The 16693-nt window shown below is 50.5% G+C and overlaps 2 protein-coding genes across 4 annotated transcripts; one reads left to right on the forward strand and one right to left on the reverse strand.

The window, feature by feature from the left end:
• Window positions 1-2252: 2252 nt before the first annotated feature.
• On the forward strand, window positions 2253-4506 carry lpar6a (lysophosphatidic acid receptor 6a). Its single transcript, XM_029001898.1, has 2 exons — window positions 2253-2947; window positions 3053-4506. Exon 2 carries the CDS (start codon window positions 3226-3228, stop codon window positions 4279-4281), a length of 1056 nt encoding a protein of 351 aa, XP_028857731.1. The 5' UTR covers window positions 2253-2947; window positions 3053-3225; the 3' UTR covers window positions 4282-4506.
• A 2245-nt stretch (window positions 4507-6751) lies between these two features.
• On the reverse strand, window positions 6752-15378 carry nek3 (NIMA related kinase 3). 3 transcript variants are annotated; one of them, XM_029001739.1, is made up of 14 exons: window positions 15237-15378; window positions 14975-15118; window positions 14773-14866; window positions 14597-14694; window positions 14231-14314; window positions 13973-14040; window positions 13813-13899; window positions 13661-13715; window positions 13154-13354; window positions 12962-13067; window positions 12456-12719; window positions 12092-12206; window positions 11924-12018; window positions 6752-7807 (listed from the first exon to the last, which is right to left on the reverse strand). In XM_029001739.1, the coding sequence occupies exons 2-13, from the start codon at window positions 15089-15091 to the stop codon at window positions 11952-11954; spliced, it is 1356 nt and encodes a 451-aa protein (XP_028857572.1). In that variant the 5' UTR covers window positions 15092-15118; window positions 15237-15378; the 3' UTR covers window positions 6752-7807; window positions 11924-11951. The 3 variants fall into 3 exon arrangements, with proteins under 3 accessions (XP_028857572.1, XP_028857573.1, XP_028857570.1); XM_029001740.1 differs by lacking the exon at window positions 11924-12018; XM_029001737.1 differs by having other exon boundaries at window positions 6752-12018.
• Window positions 15379-16693: the final 1315 nt, after the last annotated feature.

Consider the following 16693-nt stretch of genomic DNA (forward strand, 5'->3'; position numbering starts at 1 on the left):
CTTTCTATGTAGTTGTGCAATTGTCCTTTAAATATTTAACAGTCTTCACAAGAGGACAATGACTCGGGGACGTCGGATCTGAGATGGATGTCAGGAAGGCGGGACTGCCGGGGTCACCGCCAGTGTCACCGCCGGTGTCACTGGTAGCTTCCTTTAACCATCACACGTCCAGCGCTCCCTGACTTCAATTTACAGCATTTACCAGACGTCCTTACAGTCAGTAGTGACGGGGACAGCCCCCTGGGGACACCATGGTAGTAAGTGGGGTTTGGACCTGGGTCTTCTGGTTATAGTTTCTCGTGCTGTGTGGTGAAGAACAGGAAGTGGTGCCTCTTACGAGACGTTGGCTCTGAAATTCCACACATTCCTGATTCCCAACTGTCTAACCCCGGAGATTCCCAACTGACCCCTGGTACCCCGCCGGCTTCACCGGGCCTGCCACGACTCGGGCGGGGCTGGGCGAATGCCAGGACCAACCTCCAAAACTGGAAAAGAAGGATCCTGACACACAAGCAACTGGACCCTCAAGCAATTTAGACCCTCATTTCACTTGATTTTGACGCAGTGTCAATTATAAAGTCCAGTTTATCACAGAGTCCCCCTGTTAGACACAGACAAAGTTAAATTCACCCTAGTTGGGCTGTCCTAGTTAGGGTACCGGGCCACTGTAGCACCAATATACCACTATAACCACATATTTCAGTATCGGTCGTACAGTGCAACCGTCTGCCGCTGCTTCTATTTGTTTTTCTCCGAGACACGGAATCAAGCGTCCAGACTACTGGCAGACTCCAGTGAAGAGACAAGCAAATAAATCCTGGTTCCTGACAACTGCTTTACAAGGACATACCATGAAACAAACCAGAGGGTCACCACAGCCACCACCACCATTACAACTACAGCTTCAGGGATCTTCAAATGGACCAGTAACATCATTATGGACACGTAATCTAGACCATGACACTGACTACATCCTGGACTTCTCCAACCCTACAACTGTAGGACTCATTATATCATATCCAACCCTGCACTGACACCATTTGCAGGCTCACTCTACCCTGGAAGGGGGTCCCTCTCTGTATCACTCCTTCCCAAGGTTTCTTCCTTTCCTTTTTTCTCTCTCCTAGAGTTTTTTTTTGTGTGGAGTTTTTCCTTGTGTGCAGAAGGGTCAAGTGTGGGGGGTGTCAACTGAAGGGCCTGTCAAAGCCCATTGAGACATACTGTATGTGATTTTGGGCTATATAAGAAATAAATGTTGTTGTTGTTGTTGGACCAAAAATGTCCAAAATGCACCAGATCGTCCTGCAACTGGAGAAAGCGGGTAAAACGGCGGCTGGCCAGGTGAAGCGGCTCTGGGAACTGCAGGTCCATCCTGTGATTGTCGCGGCTCCGCCCCCTGGACCGTCTTTCTACCGCTTTGACGGTTCTGTAGAAAACGTTTTGCCGGCCGGGCCGCTCGCCTCATGGGAAAAAAAATCAAACCGGCGGGAGAAACAACGGCTGAAACGCCGCCGCTTGTCTAATTTATTCGACCTTGGCCTCGGACCCCAGACAAAGTTTCTTCAACTCGGGGACGGTTCCTTCTGCCGCATCCGCCACGTTTCCGGTGGAAAAAAGGAACCGCTGAGAAATGATTAATATTCACTTTTTAAAATATTTGGAATAATATTAAAATGTGGTTCCAGCTGATATTCGTTTCTTCTGTTGACGGGCATCACTTTTAATTCGTGGTTTTGCCAATTCAGCCTGTTTTTTTTTTTTTCTATACAATAAAAAAATCTATTTCACTTATTGACGACTGATCGGTGTAATCCACCTTGAAAAGAGAGAGAGTACCGATTCTGAAAGCCTGCTGTTTAATAAAATAGACCATTGTAATCATGTGACCAACAATGAGTCGATGTTGTTCGCTGATCTACTCGCACGTGTTCGAATAATCTTGCAGCCTCAGTATTTACCAGATTAGGTCTGTTGCAGAATGTTATGGTCTGATTTCAGAGCGCGCACACACACACACACACACACACACACACACACACACACAGTGGCGTAAATCGGAGCTGAGTGCGGTTCACACTTTTCTTCTCGAGTGTCTCAGCTGAAGTTTGAGTCACAGCACGACTGCGATTCGATTTCAAGCTGCAGCTCAGCAGTTCTGTTTCTGACTGTTTGTACAAGTGAGTGTGTGTGTGTGTGTGTGTGCGTGTGTGTGAGTGAGTGAGATTAGAAGGAGAGAGAGAGAGGATAAGCGTGTTTTGTCTTGTCTCCAGACCTCCGACGTCCCACTTCCTGTTGGGCGTCGCCCCGACTCACACCCCGGACTCCAGGATTACCCGCCAGGGTGTGAGCGGCCGGCCTTTCAAAGTCCACAGAGGCTGTTTTGACAGTGGGGCTGCTGGGTAATTATTTATTACCCCGGGTCCCTCTCCTCTCCACTCGGAACAATGGGCGTGATGTTTTGAGGAAGGGGGAGAGCATCAGAGCGCCGCCACACAAAGGCGCCCAAACAGCGGCTGGCGGGGGGCGTCCATGCCGATTGGCTGAGAGAGAGACCCGCAGCGGAGCTGTGGACAGGCCAGCGCGGTAAAGAGGAAGAAAAGTGCACGAGGGGGTGAATAAAGCGCTGTGGGCGGAGCCCTGCCCTGCCCTGCCCCCTGATAGGCCGTCTCCAGACGTACGAAACAAACACAATGTGCCTGGGGCCGTCACAGCAAGGCGCTGAGAGCGAGCGGAGGGGGAGGAGGAAGCAGATCCCGAGCTGGAAGGAGAGCCGCACACACAGCCTGCCGGAGAACCTCCTGAGCCAATCGGCGCCAGTTGTACAGGTGCTAACGGGCGCGTGTACGGACCTGGTACGGAACTTCTGCTTTTCCACCTCGTGAGCGCGAGCACGGAACGTCTTGAGGATCCGTTACTGCTCCAGCGTTTATCTCCTGGAGCATCTGTAGTAAGTAGAGTCTCGGGGGTCTTGGGTCCTGAACCGGAGGAAGGGGGAAGGGGATCTGCGAGAACTTCTTTCACCATGAGCTAAACCCACCTCCCCCTCCCACAGGACGGAGGAAAGAATGTGGCAGGATGCGTTCTGATCGCCGTTCTCGCTGCTGCCGGTTCCACAGGAGGCTTTTCTGGTACCTCGCCATGACTCCGGCGTTCCACTGACCATCCAGTGCTGGACTTGGACTGGACTGGGGGAAATCCTCTCATTGTCCCCCCACTTCCTCGAAGATGCTCAACACGACCCTCATGGTCAACGACACCTGCCCCAAAAACGATGACTTCAAGTACACGCTCTACAGCACAGTCTTCAGCATCGTCTTCGTGGTGGGCCTCATGACCAACGTGGTGGCCATGTACATCTTCACCTGCTCCCTGAAGCTGCGCAACGAGACCACCACCTACATGATGAACCTGGTGGTCTCGGACCTGCTCTTCGTCCTCACGCTGCCCCTGAGGGTCTTCTACTTCATCCAGAGGAGCTGGCCCTTCGGCAGCACCCTCTGCAAGCTCTCCGTCTCACTCTTCTACACCAACATGTACGGCAGCATCCTCTTCCTCACCTGCATCAGCGTGGACCGCTTCCTGGCCATCGTCTACCCGTTCCGCTCGCGAGGGCTCCGCACCAAGCGCAACGCCAAGATGGTCTGCGCCGGAGTCTGGGCGCTGGTCTTGGCCGGGAGTCTTCCCAGCGGGTTCCTCTTGGACGGCACGTCCTCCCACAACAACACCAGCAACAAGTTCTGCTTCGAGAACTTCTCCTCCAACCAGTGGAAGTCCCACCTGTCCAAGGTGGTGATCTTCATTGAGACGGTGGGCTTCTTCATCCCCCTGCTGCTGAACGTGATCTGCTCGGCCGTGGTGCTGCTGACGCTGCGGCGGCCGCAGACGGTGGGCCGCGGCGGGAAGATCAACAAGGCCAAGATCCTGAGGATGATTGCTGTCCACCTCAGCATCTTCTGCTTCTGCTTCGTGCCCTACAACATCAACCTGGTCTTCTACTCGCTGGTGCGCACCAACCGGCTGCAGGGCTGCTCGGTGGAGTCGGTGGTCAGGACCATCTACCCCATCGCGCTCTGCATTGCTGTCTCCAACTGCTGCTTCGATCCCATCGTCTACTACTTCACCTCCGAGACCATCCAGAACTCCATCAGGCGGAAGTCCCTGAACCCCCGTGGCTACAGCAGCAGGTTCTCCGAGACGCCACCGAGCGGAACCTCCTCCAGCCTCCGGTTCAGTCTGCGGACGCTCAAAGCCAAGATGTTCAGTAACGAGTCCACCGTGTAGCAGGACAGCTGGAGCTGGAGGTCAGAACTTGGACAGTGTTCCTCAGCGGCTCCGCTGGATTATGGGCCTGAGGAAGCTGGAATGAACCCTGAACACTGGACACTAGTTGATGTGAAAATGTGGTCAGATGGTATTTTCTGGAGCTCTGTGGTAAGTGAACGTGCCGGAAAGAACAAAACAGGCTTGTATCTATTATTTAATTAAATCGCCTTCACGCCAAGTCGTGCATCGTGTTATGTCTGAAGTTCTTTCTGAAGCCTGTGGAGCGCTGTGATCGTTCATGCAGGATGATGTGGAGCAGCGGACTGACGTTAATCTGCAAAATATCAAAGTCCTCAAATCGGCCGTGAACACGTAAAAATAAGCACGTTCCGGTTGTTTCTTCAGTTTCCTCTATTTTAATGTGAATGTGGTACACAGCAGCGCAGCACACGGTGCACACGGTGGCACGTGTCCTCTGTATTTAACCCATCACCCTGAGTGAGCAGTGGGCACCATGACAGGCGCCCGGGGAGCAGCGTGTGGGGACGGTGCTTTGCTCAGTGGCACCTTGGCGGGTCGGGATTCGAACCGGCAACCTTCTGATTACGGGGGCCGCTTCCTTAACCGCTAGGACACCACTGCCCCTAATCTGTAGTCAGTGTTGAGCGTTGATGAGCGAGGGACCGTCTGCAAACTACTATAAAATGTGCAAAATGTTCTCTGAAGCCCACACATCAATTATCTGTTTAAGGCGGAGCATCGTGTCAAGTCACGTGACCACAAAGGCACGAATACTTGAACTGTCCCTCCGTCTGTGGTCTTTCGAGGTGAAATTAACATGTTCAAAGTGGTTTCGCTCGGCCGTGTGGAAGAAGGTTGGAAGGGGCACGTGAACGTCCGGCTGTTTGCGCCGAGCTCAGGAACGTTTCAGGAACAGGAGAACACTGTCGTGTTGTGCAAGGCAACGCGTTCTACTTTCAGTTCCCGTGTGTGCACGGTCCACTCTGCAGCGGCGCCTTCCGTCTTCCGCCCCTGACCCCTGCACACACTTCCAGATTTCACACGGAGGGCCACTCTGGACTTGTGGGTCACCTTTGAACTTTTCAAGGATCACACATCCTTTGAAAGAAAAGATCCGAGCAGGGAGGCCGTGGGGAATCTCCTGTTTTAATGGGGGGGGGGGCGGAGCCACGGCTGCAGGCCAACGCGGAAACCGCAGCCTGCATTCCGTCTGACGCGAGGCATGCACGGCAGCCCAGACCACGAACGGGGAAGTAGGCGAATAAAAAAACTACTACCGCGCAGCACGGAGCACCACGGAGCACCACGGCACGCCTTCTACCGGACCAGCAGGTGCAAACTGCCCCAACGGAGGCCAAAGGTCGTGGACAGTTGTGCACGACTTTTACGAAACATGTTCAAATCCATAGTTCAGAAGGGCAGATGCCAGAAAGAACATGTTTTGCTGCTCGCTCACGCACTCAGATGGTTTTATGGTTCCACCAAACAACCATGAGCAGCTGGAGGGAGGTTGTGTGTGTGTGTGTGTGTGTGTGTGTGTGTGAGAGGAGCGTATGGAATTCTGTCTGATCCTGCTCCGGGAATCTTCACCTGAGTCTTGGCCCTTCGTCCCAATTCATCATCTCACCATCTGCACGTCTGCACAAAACAGCCTGACAACCTGACTCACAACCTGACTCACAACCTGACTCAAATGGAGATACCAGGTTGTAGAGAACAAACCGCGCGTGCCGAGTACAGGCTGCTGTTTTCTTCTCTGCATGTTCCCTCGCCCCCGCACCGCAGGCACACCGCACTCCTCACCACGCAGCACGTACCGCTCCGTTACAGGTTCTTCACCAGCAGCCGTGCAGAGTGAGAGGTTACAAACACACACATACACACACACACTCACTCACATACACACACACTCACTCACATACGCACTCACTCACGCACTCACATACACACACACTCACTCACATACACACACACACACTCACATACACACGCACACACTCACATACACACACACTCACTCACATACACACACACTCACGCACTCACATACACACACACTCACTCACATACACACACACACACTCACATACACACGCACACACTCACATACACACACACTCACTCACATACGCACTCACATACGCACTCACATACACACGCACACACACACACTCACTCACATACACTCACTCACATACACACTCACTCACATACACATGCACACACTCACATACACACACACTCACTCACATACGCACTCACATACACACGCACACACACTCACATACACACACACTCACTCACATACACTCACTCACATACACATGCACACACTCACATACACACACACTCACTCACATACACACTCACATACACGCACACACTCACATACACACACACTCACTCACACACACTCACATACACACACTCACATACGCACTCACATACACACACACTCACTCACAAACACACACACTCACTCACATACACTCACTCACATACACATGCACACACTCACATACACACACACTCACTCACATACGCACTCACATACACACGCACACACTCACATACACACACACTCACTCTTCATTCTCTCCTTTACTGAATCAACTCAATAAAAACTGAAAAAAGCTCCGTTCCTCGTGTGCAGAACGTGGTGTTTTACTGGTGCACCGTGGTGGCCTAGCGGGGAAGGAAGGTTGCCGGATCGAATCCAGAGCTGTTGTGTTTCGCAATGACAATCAATTTCTTTCATTAGTCCCCGCTGTGGCACACCCATGTGTGAACACACACCGAGGGCGCTGACACGACAAAGACTGGAATTAGAATCTCACATGCTGGAATAAATCAGTTCGTGGACTCCGACCCGAACGGCGTGGAAACAGCTTGTTGACTGCAGCTGTGTTTTCAGGTCAAAGGTCAAGTGCTGTAAAATCTCCATTTTCCTCTGTGCTGGAACCGCATGAAGCTCTATAATTTGACTATTATTGAGAGTACAGTTTTTATGGTTCAGGTAAACGGCTGCAACGTGCTTTGGAATGGGCGGAGCCGGGTAGTCCGAGCCGCTTTTCCCAGAAAATGACGCTGTGCGTTCCCTGGATTTCCATAGAAAACAAGGCGGAAGCTTTCACAATCCGGTCCTCAGGTTATAACAGCCAGATGCGGTGACATCAGCGCACCACAGGCCACACCCGTTCTCCTGAGCCTCGGGGCCCAAGGCAGAGTATGTTCGGTACTTCAGAAAAGAGCAGACAACAGCAACACAAAGATCCGAGACCTTTTATTTAAGAGCGGAATTTAGGGTCGGGAAACGGTGAAGGCAGAGAAGCCAGTCGCTGGGTGTGTGTGTGCTGTAGCAACCTGGGCATGGACCACGTCATCGTGATTAAAAGCTCCTCCTGTTTCAACGTGTCGGTGGGGAGCGGAGGCGCCTGGAAGCTACGATCCATTCCCTCCATGAATCACCTTCATCCCACGGGCCGGACACGAGAGCGAAAGACAGATTCCAGAACAGCGTTATCTGGAAATCATGAAGATCCGTGGTAAACCGGTGCTCATTTTATCTCCCGGAATTCTACTTCTGCCACTTCCTGCTTATCTTCTCTGTCCTTATCAGATAGAGCCAACAGAACCCTTAAAAGGTGGGAAATCAGCCCCTGTCATTACTTTCTGTAGGATTTTAAACTCACTACATAATGATAATAATTATAAAGTAACGGCCACTGTGAGGTCGTGTCCTCTGTATTTAACCATCACCCATGACAGGCGCCCGGGGACCTTCATCAAGGGGACGTCAGCGGCACCCCCTAGGCCACCGCTGCCCCATTTGTGAGCATCGGGTGGATCGGGGCCCATCCAGGGTGTGGTTCTCATCGTCATGCTTCTCCTGGGCAACTTCTGAGGGTGTGTGTCTGGTCTTCATGAACACGTATCCAGCCGCGTAGCGCTGCGTGACGGCCCCGACCTGACTTCTGCTGGCTGAGCAACATTTGCTGGTCTGGTAGACAAATGAAATGTGGGAGTTGAGCAGGCGCCTTATTGTCCTGCTGCTTGGGGGGTGTTCACTAATGACACCGCAAGTACGTTTTCAGTATTCATGGAATATATACAAGTGGCTGCTTGGGATGATTGACAGCTGTCACTCACCCTGCTTCCTCACTCTGTCAATATGTCACACACCCAGGTGTAGCGCAGCGTCCATCTCCTCCCTTTCCCGGGAAAATAAAGCCTGCAGTCACTTTCCACAGAAGGTTTCTGCTGAGGAAGCCTCCACATAAGGAGGAACAGACAGATGTTCCCTCAGAAGGATGGTAGATCTCAACATTTCTTCCAGGATCTCCCTCACACCTACATTTCATTCGGGCAGGAAATAAATGAAAAAGTTAATAATGAAACGCAACTGTCAGAGTGTCAGAGCTGCTCTCAGACCGATCAACGAATGTGTCTCAACAGGTTGTGACAGACGTTCCACAGCTTCTTCTATTTCACAGCAACTGCGTATTTCTGTTCAATCAAGTAGAAGCCGCCTTTATTTCTGGCAGACCTGAAGTGAGATGGAAACATCTCGTCTACCTCAGTGGAACTTAACCCTTCAGAAGCTGCCATGTTGTGGAATGGAGCCAGTGGTTGGGGAGAAATTAGGCAGCAAGTGAACATTTTGTCCTTCATCTCTTGTGGGATGTTCCTGGTCTGCGGTGGTCAAGACGGAACAAAAGTGGCCCAAGGAAGAAAGGATAGGTGGTAAGTGCAGGCTGGACCATCTTGTTGAATCTTCCGCTGGTTCTGCACATGAGCATCACAGCTGGACCATGGACCCATGGAAGAAGGTCTCCTGGTCTGATGAATCGTTTGCATTGCTTGCCTGGAAAACGCACTCCCAGAAGAAGACAAGCTGGTGGAGGCAGTGAGACATTTTGCACAATGTTCTTCTAGGTCCTGCACTCCTGGGCATGTGCCACCTGCCTAAACATTGCTGCTGACCAAGTACACTCCCTGATGGCAGTGACCATTGCAAAATGGGTGAAGAATGTTTTGAGGAACACAACAACGAGTGCAAGGTTCTAAGGAACCCGTGGAGGCACCACTTCACAGCCTGTTCAGAGGTCTGGTGGAGTCCGTGAGATCTCTTCTCCGTTTTTAATGTAAGAAGTTGCCTGGCACTTCCCCCCCACAGCTGCCGATGGGGACATTTCCGCCGCTTCCTTCCTGTTTTGCGCTGGATTTACATGTTTATTTGCTTCAGCATCCAGACAAGTGAAAGTGATTCGTATCTCCACTGGACCACATCTCCTTCAAACCGCACGTCAGATACAGAAAAGGTGCTAACGGCGCATCCTGTTGTGTCTCGTCATGCAGACTCGGCAGAAAGCACCTGCCTGACGCTTGGTGGCCCGGTGGCCCGGTGACAGCGCCTGACAGGAAGTTCCACAGTAGAAAACTTGCTTTTGAACAAGGTGGCCGCGTTTGGACGGGGAGATCATGGTTTCTGCTATCTGTCCTCCATTTGACACGCCCGTGGTGTCTTCTCACCATTCGTCCCACTCGATATATTCCAGTGGAACCACAGGCCTGGCGTATCTAATAAAGTGGCCGGCGAGCGTGAACAGGATGCGGTCAGGAGTTCTTGGTGCTTCTATTCCCGTCTGCAGGAAGGAAGCAGAAGCAGTCTGACAGGCGCCCATCTGGGGCTCTTTGTAGAGCGCGCCCCGCGAAGGCCGGCCTCCATATTTAAAAGAGCCTCAGTCTGCGGATGAAATGGACGAGCGAAGCACGACTCGCGGCGGCGGCCGGATCAGGAGGTTTTCCGCCATCTGCGGCGCTCTTCCTGACGCCAGCAGACAGGCGGCGAGAGAGGAGGGGTGATGCCGAGAGCCGCTGGTTCCTGTTTACACCGCCACGGGGTGAAAGGTCGCCCCTCAGAACACAGGAGTTCTGCCGCAAGGTGCCGCGTCACTGTGGCCATGAAGGAGCCGGTGGCAGACGTGACCTCCATTCTGCTTCCTGTCATGTCAGGCCACGAGGACACACTTTACCGACCACGTCACCTTTAACACCGCGCTTTTACACTTTCGCTTTCTTCCCTCTGTCCATGTAGGCAACATTCTAGATACGTGAAATAAGAAGGAAATGATCGGTCTGCTGGACGCTGGCACCTGAGGTGGCCTGGTTAAAGCTGTAATCCATGTCTTCATCCACTCGGACGGGTCCCTGCTTCTCGACGCTCTGTAGGTACAGGGATATCTGGACCACGCCCTTCACCATCTCTGATCGGTTTAGAATGCGTCATGGTCCGAATATGCGGTTTTTCACCCTGATTGGCTGGTGGCACCGGCGTGGACTGGTGGAGAACTTCGGTTGCGCTCCAGACCCCCTGAAGTTGCCTCATGTGAAGCGTTTATTAAAGTGCTGAGGACATCAGCACCTTCATTCGCCCTGCGGTTCATGTTCCGACCCGCTCCACGCCGCTCCACGCCGCTTCTACAAGACAATGGATGCGTGGCGAGGCGTCGGGTCCCGGGGGACGGCCGTGTGTCCTTCAGATAAGGCCCCCCGAGCGCGGGCCTGCGTTTCCTCAGCAGAACGCCGGCGGCCCTTATCTGCGGCCCCGAGGGCCCCGGTCTCACCCCCGCATCCCAGTTCACCCCTGTTCTGGGCTCCGCTTCCTCCACCAAAGCCGAGGTTCAAGTGGAGGTCAAGACGAGGACGTCTCGAAGTGAGACCCACCCGCTTTTATTTGACTGTGAGCGTCTGTTCGGCTTTTTCACACACAGCCAACAGTGAATATTTGAATGAAACGACGTCGACTCGCAGTCGCCATCCGGTGGCCGGGCAGTAGTTGCCCGCGGGGGTACCGGGGTGTCCCTGCTGATGCCGTTCAGATGAGATCACCTCCAGCACCTGCATCTGTATCACGGAGAAGTCTGCAGACTTCAGAGGGCGCAGCGGTGACCTAGCGGTTAAAGAAGCCGCCCCGTAATCAGAAGGTTGCGGGTTCGAATCCCGATCTGCCAAGGTGCCACTGAGGTGGCACTGAGGTCCCCTTGATGAAGGTCCCGTCCCCACACACTGCTCCCCGGGCGCCTGTCATGGTGCCCACTGCTCACCAAGGGAGACGGTTAAATACAGAGGACACGTTTCACCATGTGCTGTGCTGCTGTGTATCAGTTTTCGTTAAACGTTGCGGTATTCATTTACATTTACAGCGTTTACCCGACGTCCTTATCCAGAGAGACTTACAATCAGTAGTTACAGGGACAGTCCCCCACTGGAGACACTCAGGGTTAAGTGTCCTGCTCAGGGACACGATGGTAGTAAGTGGGGTTTGAACCCGGGTCTTCTGGTTCATAGGCGAGTGTGTTAGCCGCTAGGCTACTAGCACCCCTATTCCGGTGTCCTGATGGGATTCCGGATGCCTGGTGGTTTGTTTTTTTATAAATTTAATTTTATAAAAATGCACGGCGGACAGCATCTCCTGAAATGTTTCAGAGCTGCAAAGCCCTACTGGTGGCTCCTAAAACTCCCTCAGGCCCTCAGTTCAGCTCCTGTGGCCTGTAATTAATTTTCCTGTCCCACCCACGTCCCCATCAGGGCAAAAACAAAACCCGACAATTATATATTTTTAAATGCTCATCGTTACAATATCAACACGTGAACAGATGTTTGAGTTATGGGTCCATGGCAATTTTCTCAAGTCCGTCCAGCCAATCAAGTGGAGCGTCTTCTTCGAAGTCTCTGTGGGCGCGGGGCAGAGGACAGTGTGGGTTGACAGTCTGGTGCTGGCTTGTGTAGAAGGTGCTTCACTCACGTGTCGTCATCGTCGGAGCGAGGGTCCAGCCGGCTCTCATCAGTGACGACGTCCTCAGGGCCGTCCACCACGTCATCATTTTCTCCAGAAAGGGGTCCCACAAAAGGCCCGGTGCCTGTAAGGGGACCAGACACTCAGGGTCACAGGTAAGCAGAGGCCACCCTGCGTCCCCCGAGACTGACACCAGGACAGGATTTGTAAATGGCAGTTTTCCCTTTTCAGTTTTATGCTCACGGTAACGTGATGGACACCACGAAACATCTCAAGCAGCAGAAGACCATCAAGACTTCCAGCACACAGCCATGCACCTTCATACAGAATACAGGAGGACGCGATTCTCACACATACACACACACACACACACCTGGCCGGTGTATAGTGTAGGTTCTGAAGGACGTGCTGAGCTGGGCTTTTTCCAGCAGGCTCAGGAGTCTCTCGGGAGGGTCTCTGTCCCACCGCTTCCTGCGTCTCCCCTGCTGGAGCTCAGGGGCGTCCCCTCCTTCAGATGTAGACTCGCCGCTGAAGGTCGTGCTGTTAGAGGAAATCACCTGGGCGTTCCCCAGAACCCCCAAGACCGTATCAGGTGGGCCGGGGGACCACCGCCTCCGACGGTCGTCCTGAAACATGCCTGAATAAAAAATAAATGAATACACTGGGCCGGAGCAGACACCTCCAGCAGGGTCGTCCTCAGATGTGCCTGAATAAAATATTAATGAATGCACTGGGCCGGAGCAGACACCTCCAGCAGGGTCGTCCTCAGATGTGCCTGAATAAAATATTAATGAATGCACTGGGCCGGAGCAGACACCTCCAGTAGAGAATCTGCCACTAGTCACTTCTTATTTCTGTAAATCTGAAAAAAGGAAACACCTTCTACTGAGGAGGTCGTCACCACCAGGCTCTTCTGGCCCAGGAACGAAGACACCGCTTCCCCTTCCTGCCTCCTCCACCGACCTCTTCTCTCCACCTCTGACCCCTGTGGGGCCGCAGAGCCACACGTGCAGAGAATGAAAAGTAAGGAGCTGAAGACAGGGCGGAGCTGGTGTGGTGGGACCCGAGTACCTGAGAGGGCAGGTGTTTCCGCAGCAGTCTGGAGACGCGGTGGGACGACAGGATGGTGCGGACGGAGGGCCGGTCCCGGGGGTTGGTTTTCAACATGTTCTTGACGAGGTGGTGCAGCTCGTAGGGCAGGTTCTGGGGTAAGGGATCGTAAGACCCTCGGCAGACCTTCAGGATCAGACTTTTCCAGCTCCGAGCCTGAAACTGGGAAGAGAAAAACATGAAAAAGAAATAATAATAATCGTGAAGGGCCAGTCTGGGAAAATCCGAGTTTTCATTACTTTATATTTACATTGCGGCAGTGGTGGCCTAGCAGGTAACTGGAAGGTTGTGGGTTCGAAGTCCCCTTGATGAAGGTACCGCCTGTCATTTGCTTTGTCACTTCCACATTTATGGCATTTATCAAACGATATTGGTAGATACAGGGACAGTCCCCCCCGGAGCTACCCACTGGGCCACCACCACCACCCTATATCTGGCAGATTTCGAGAGCTGGAATCGGAACGTTACCGGGTGTCGGAGGGTGCAGAGCTCGTATAAAACGCAGCCAAGAGACCACACGTCACTGCAGCACACAAAGAAGGACAAAATCAGTAGGTTGAGAGGAGCAGCGAGAGGCGGTGACGGTGCGGGATGGGGTCACGTGGGACACCCCGATTCACCTCTTGTTGTTGTAAGGTTTATTGTCCCAGACCTCCGGGGAAACGTAATACGGAGTTCCGACGTACGACTTGGCGACGCCTTCGGCGCTGAAACAAACAGCGACGAAAAGCCAGAATTAGCCCGAGGGGCGAGCGGTAACGGCCGTGCCCTCAGACCTACCTGTTCAGGACACACGCCGAGCCAAAGTCTCCCAGCTTGACCGTCCCATTGTCTGTCAGGAAGACGTTCTGCGTGAGGAAGCGAGGAGGAAACGAGCGACACGCTTTATTATCGCAGGAACCGCCGGAAAGCAAACCCTGCTCATCAGCAGAAGTTTATCTGGGGCTTACAGAGCAAGAAGTCATAAAACGCACGACTCCCGTCCACTTCCTGCTCCTCTCAGGCCTTCATTAAAAAAAAGAACCATTCACACTTCACCTTGGACTTCAGGTCCCTGTGCAGAACACGCTTGTCGTGGACGTGCAGAGTCCCGGCACACATCTGGGAGAACCACTTCAGGATCTGCAGAGGGACCAGAGCTGCAGATAACATCTTCCATTCCTTCACTGAATGTGACTAATATGAATATTTATCTTTGTGTAGATAAAAAAAAAGTCCCTGCCGTGTTGACTATGAAGATAAAACTTTTTAAATAATAATTTCAGCAGAACATGTTTATCAGACTGCTGCGTATTTTAAATGAGAAAACCCAGAGGGCTTTCTGGATTTCTAAAGTGATTCAATATTTCAATCTGATATTTGATCACATTTTTGGAAAGTTGGTTTCTTCTTCTGAGATCTCACCACATCCTCAGTAAAAAGAACATTCTTCTGCTGGCGAATCCTGTGCAGCAGGTCTCCTCCACCGCAGAACTCCATCACGATGTACAGACTGCCATCAGCTGGACAGAGAATAGAGAAGAGAAGAAGGTCCCGTAGAATCCCAGGCTGAAACGGGTCAAAAGCCACACGGGACAGACCTTCAAAAGCGTCCCTAAAGGCCACGATGTTTGGATGCTGCATTCTGGCCAGGAGCACAGCTTCTCTCCTGGACCGGTCCACCCCAGCTCGGGTCTTCACCAGCAGCGGAGAGAGGAGAACATGTGTGCAGGATGGAAGCTGTGATGGAGGCTTCCCACGTATTCTTATTTATTATAATCATATTTTATTGAGACTAGATACCTTCGGCAGAGCGATTTCTTTCACCACACACTTCTCTTCGCTGTTTTTGGGCTGGACCAGCAGCGCTCGGCCAAACGCTCCCTGACCCAGCAGCTTCAGAACCGAAAACCCGTCCATATCCCGGCGGGGTCAAGGGTCATCAGGCTGCGGCCACAAACACTTACATTCACTACGTTACTGTTAATTCTGAAAATAATTATTAACGATTCATGTTTTGAAGATAAAATAATTTTTGCTAAGGGGAGCGCACTCTTGTACTCACCGACCGAAAGCAAAGCGGGACGATTGTTTATTTCGCAATAAACGCGTTTTATTAAAATCAAATTTATTATTAATCAAAACCGACGTTCCGTCCTTCGTTTCAGGGTGTCGAGTCCATGTGCTTTTACTTCCGTGTTTACGCGTGACGTCACATGACGTCAGCAGCTGCGTATTTATAATAACGCAGAGAGAAATAAAACTAATAGTAAAAACTAATTCAACCACAAACGCCAAAAGATTAAATTGGGACGGTTGTTATTTTAATAAAGGAACAGTTTAGGTTGAGGAAAAGTGCTGCACCCTGCACTTTAACTGAAGTATTACACCCTGCACTTTAATCTCTCTCTGCTGTGTTATTATCATCATATCATGTCACATCACTACTACTGACATTATAACCATAGTATATCATATACACTTTATACTAAATACATCCACACTGATATACTGTCATATACTGCTACTGACATTATAACCATAGTATATCATATACACTTTATACTAAATACATCCACACACCGATATACTGTCATATAACTACTACTGACATTATTACCATAGTATATCATATACACTTTATACTAAATACATCCACACACCGATATACTGTCATATAACTACTACTGACATTATTACCATAGTATACCATATACACTTTATACTAAATACATCCACACTGATATACTGTCATATCACTACTACTGACATTATTACCATAGTATATCATATACACTTTATACTAAATACATCCACACACTGATATATTATCATATCACTACTACTACCATTATTATCATAGTATATCATATACACTTTATACTAAATACATCCACACACCGATATACTGTCATATCACTACTACTGACATTATTACCATAGTATATCATATACACTTTATACTAAATACATCCACACACTGATATACTGTCATATCACTACTACTGACATTATTACCATAGTATATCATATACACTTTATACTAAATACATCCACACACTGATATATTATCATATCACTACTACTACCATTATTATCATAGTATATCATATACACTTTATACTAAATACGTCCACACACCGATATACTGTCATATCACTACTACTACCATTATTACCATAGTATATCATATACACTTTATACTAAATACATCCACACTGATATACTGTCATATGCTGCTACTGACATTATTATCATAGTATATCATATACACTTTATACTAAATACATCCACACACTGATATACTATCATATCACTACTACTGACATTATTACCATAGTATATCATATACCATATACACTTTATACTAAATACATCCACACATCGATATACTGTCATATCATTACTACTGACATTATAACCATAGTATATCATATACACTTTATACTAAATACATCCACACTGATATACTGTCATATCACTACTACTGACATTATTACCATAGTATATCATATACACTTT

The sequence above is a fragment of the Denticeps clupeoides genome, chromosome 13 (genome assembly GCF_900700375.1).
Source record: "Denticeps clupeoides chromosome 13, fDenClu1.1, whole genome shotgun sequence".
In the NCBI taxonomy this organism is placed as follows: Eukaryota; Metazoa; Chordata; class Actinopteri; order Clupeiformes; family Denticipitidae; genus Denticeps; species Denticeps clupeoides.

Excerpts from the sequence above, each read along its gene's own strand:
- lpar6a (XM_029001898.1), top strand. The coding sequence starts at position 3,226 with ATGCTCAACACGACCCTCATGGTCAACGACACCTGCCCCAAAAACGAT.
- nek3 (XM_029001739.1), bottom strand. The coding sequence starts at position 15,091 with ATGGACGGGTTTTCGGTTCTGAAGCTGCTGGGTCAGGGAGCGTTTGGC. Across the intron at positions 14,315-14,596 it reads TTCTTTTTACTGAGGATGTG|ATCCTGAAGTGGTTCTCCCA; the intron begins GTGAGATCTCAG and ends GTCCCTCTGCAG. Across the intron at positions 14,041-14,230 it reads ACAGGGACCTGAAGTCCAAG|AACGTCTTCCTGACAGACAA; the intron begins GTGAAGTGTGAA and ends TTCCTCACGCAG.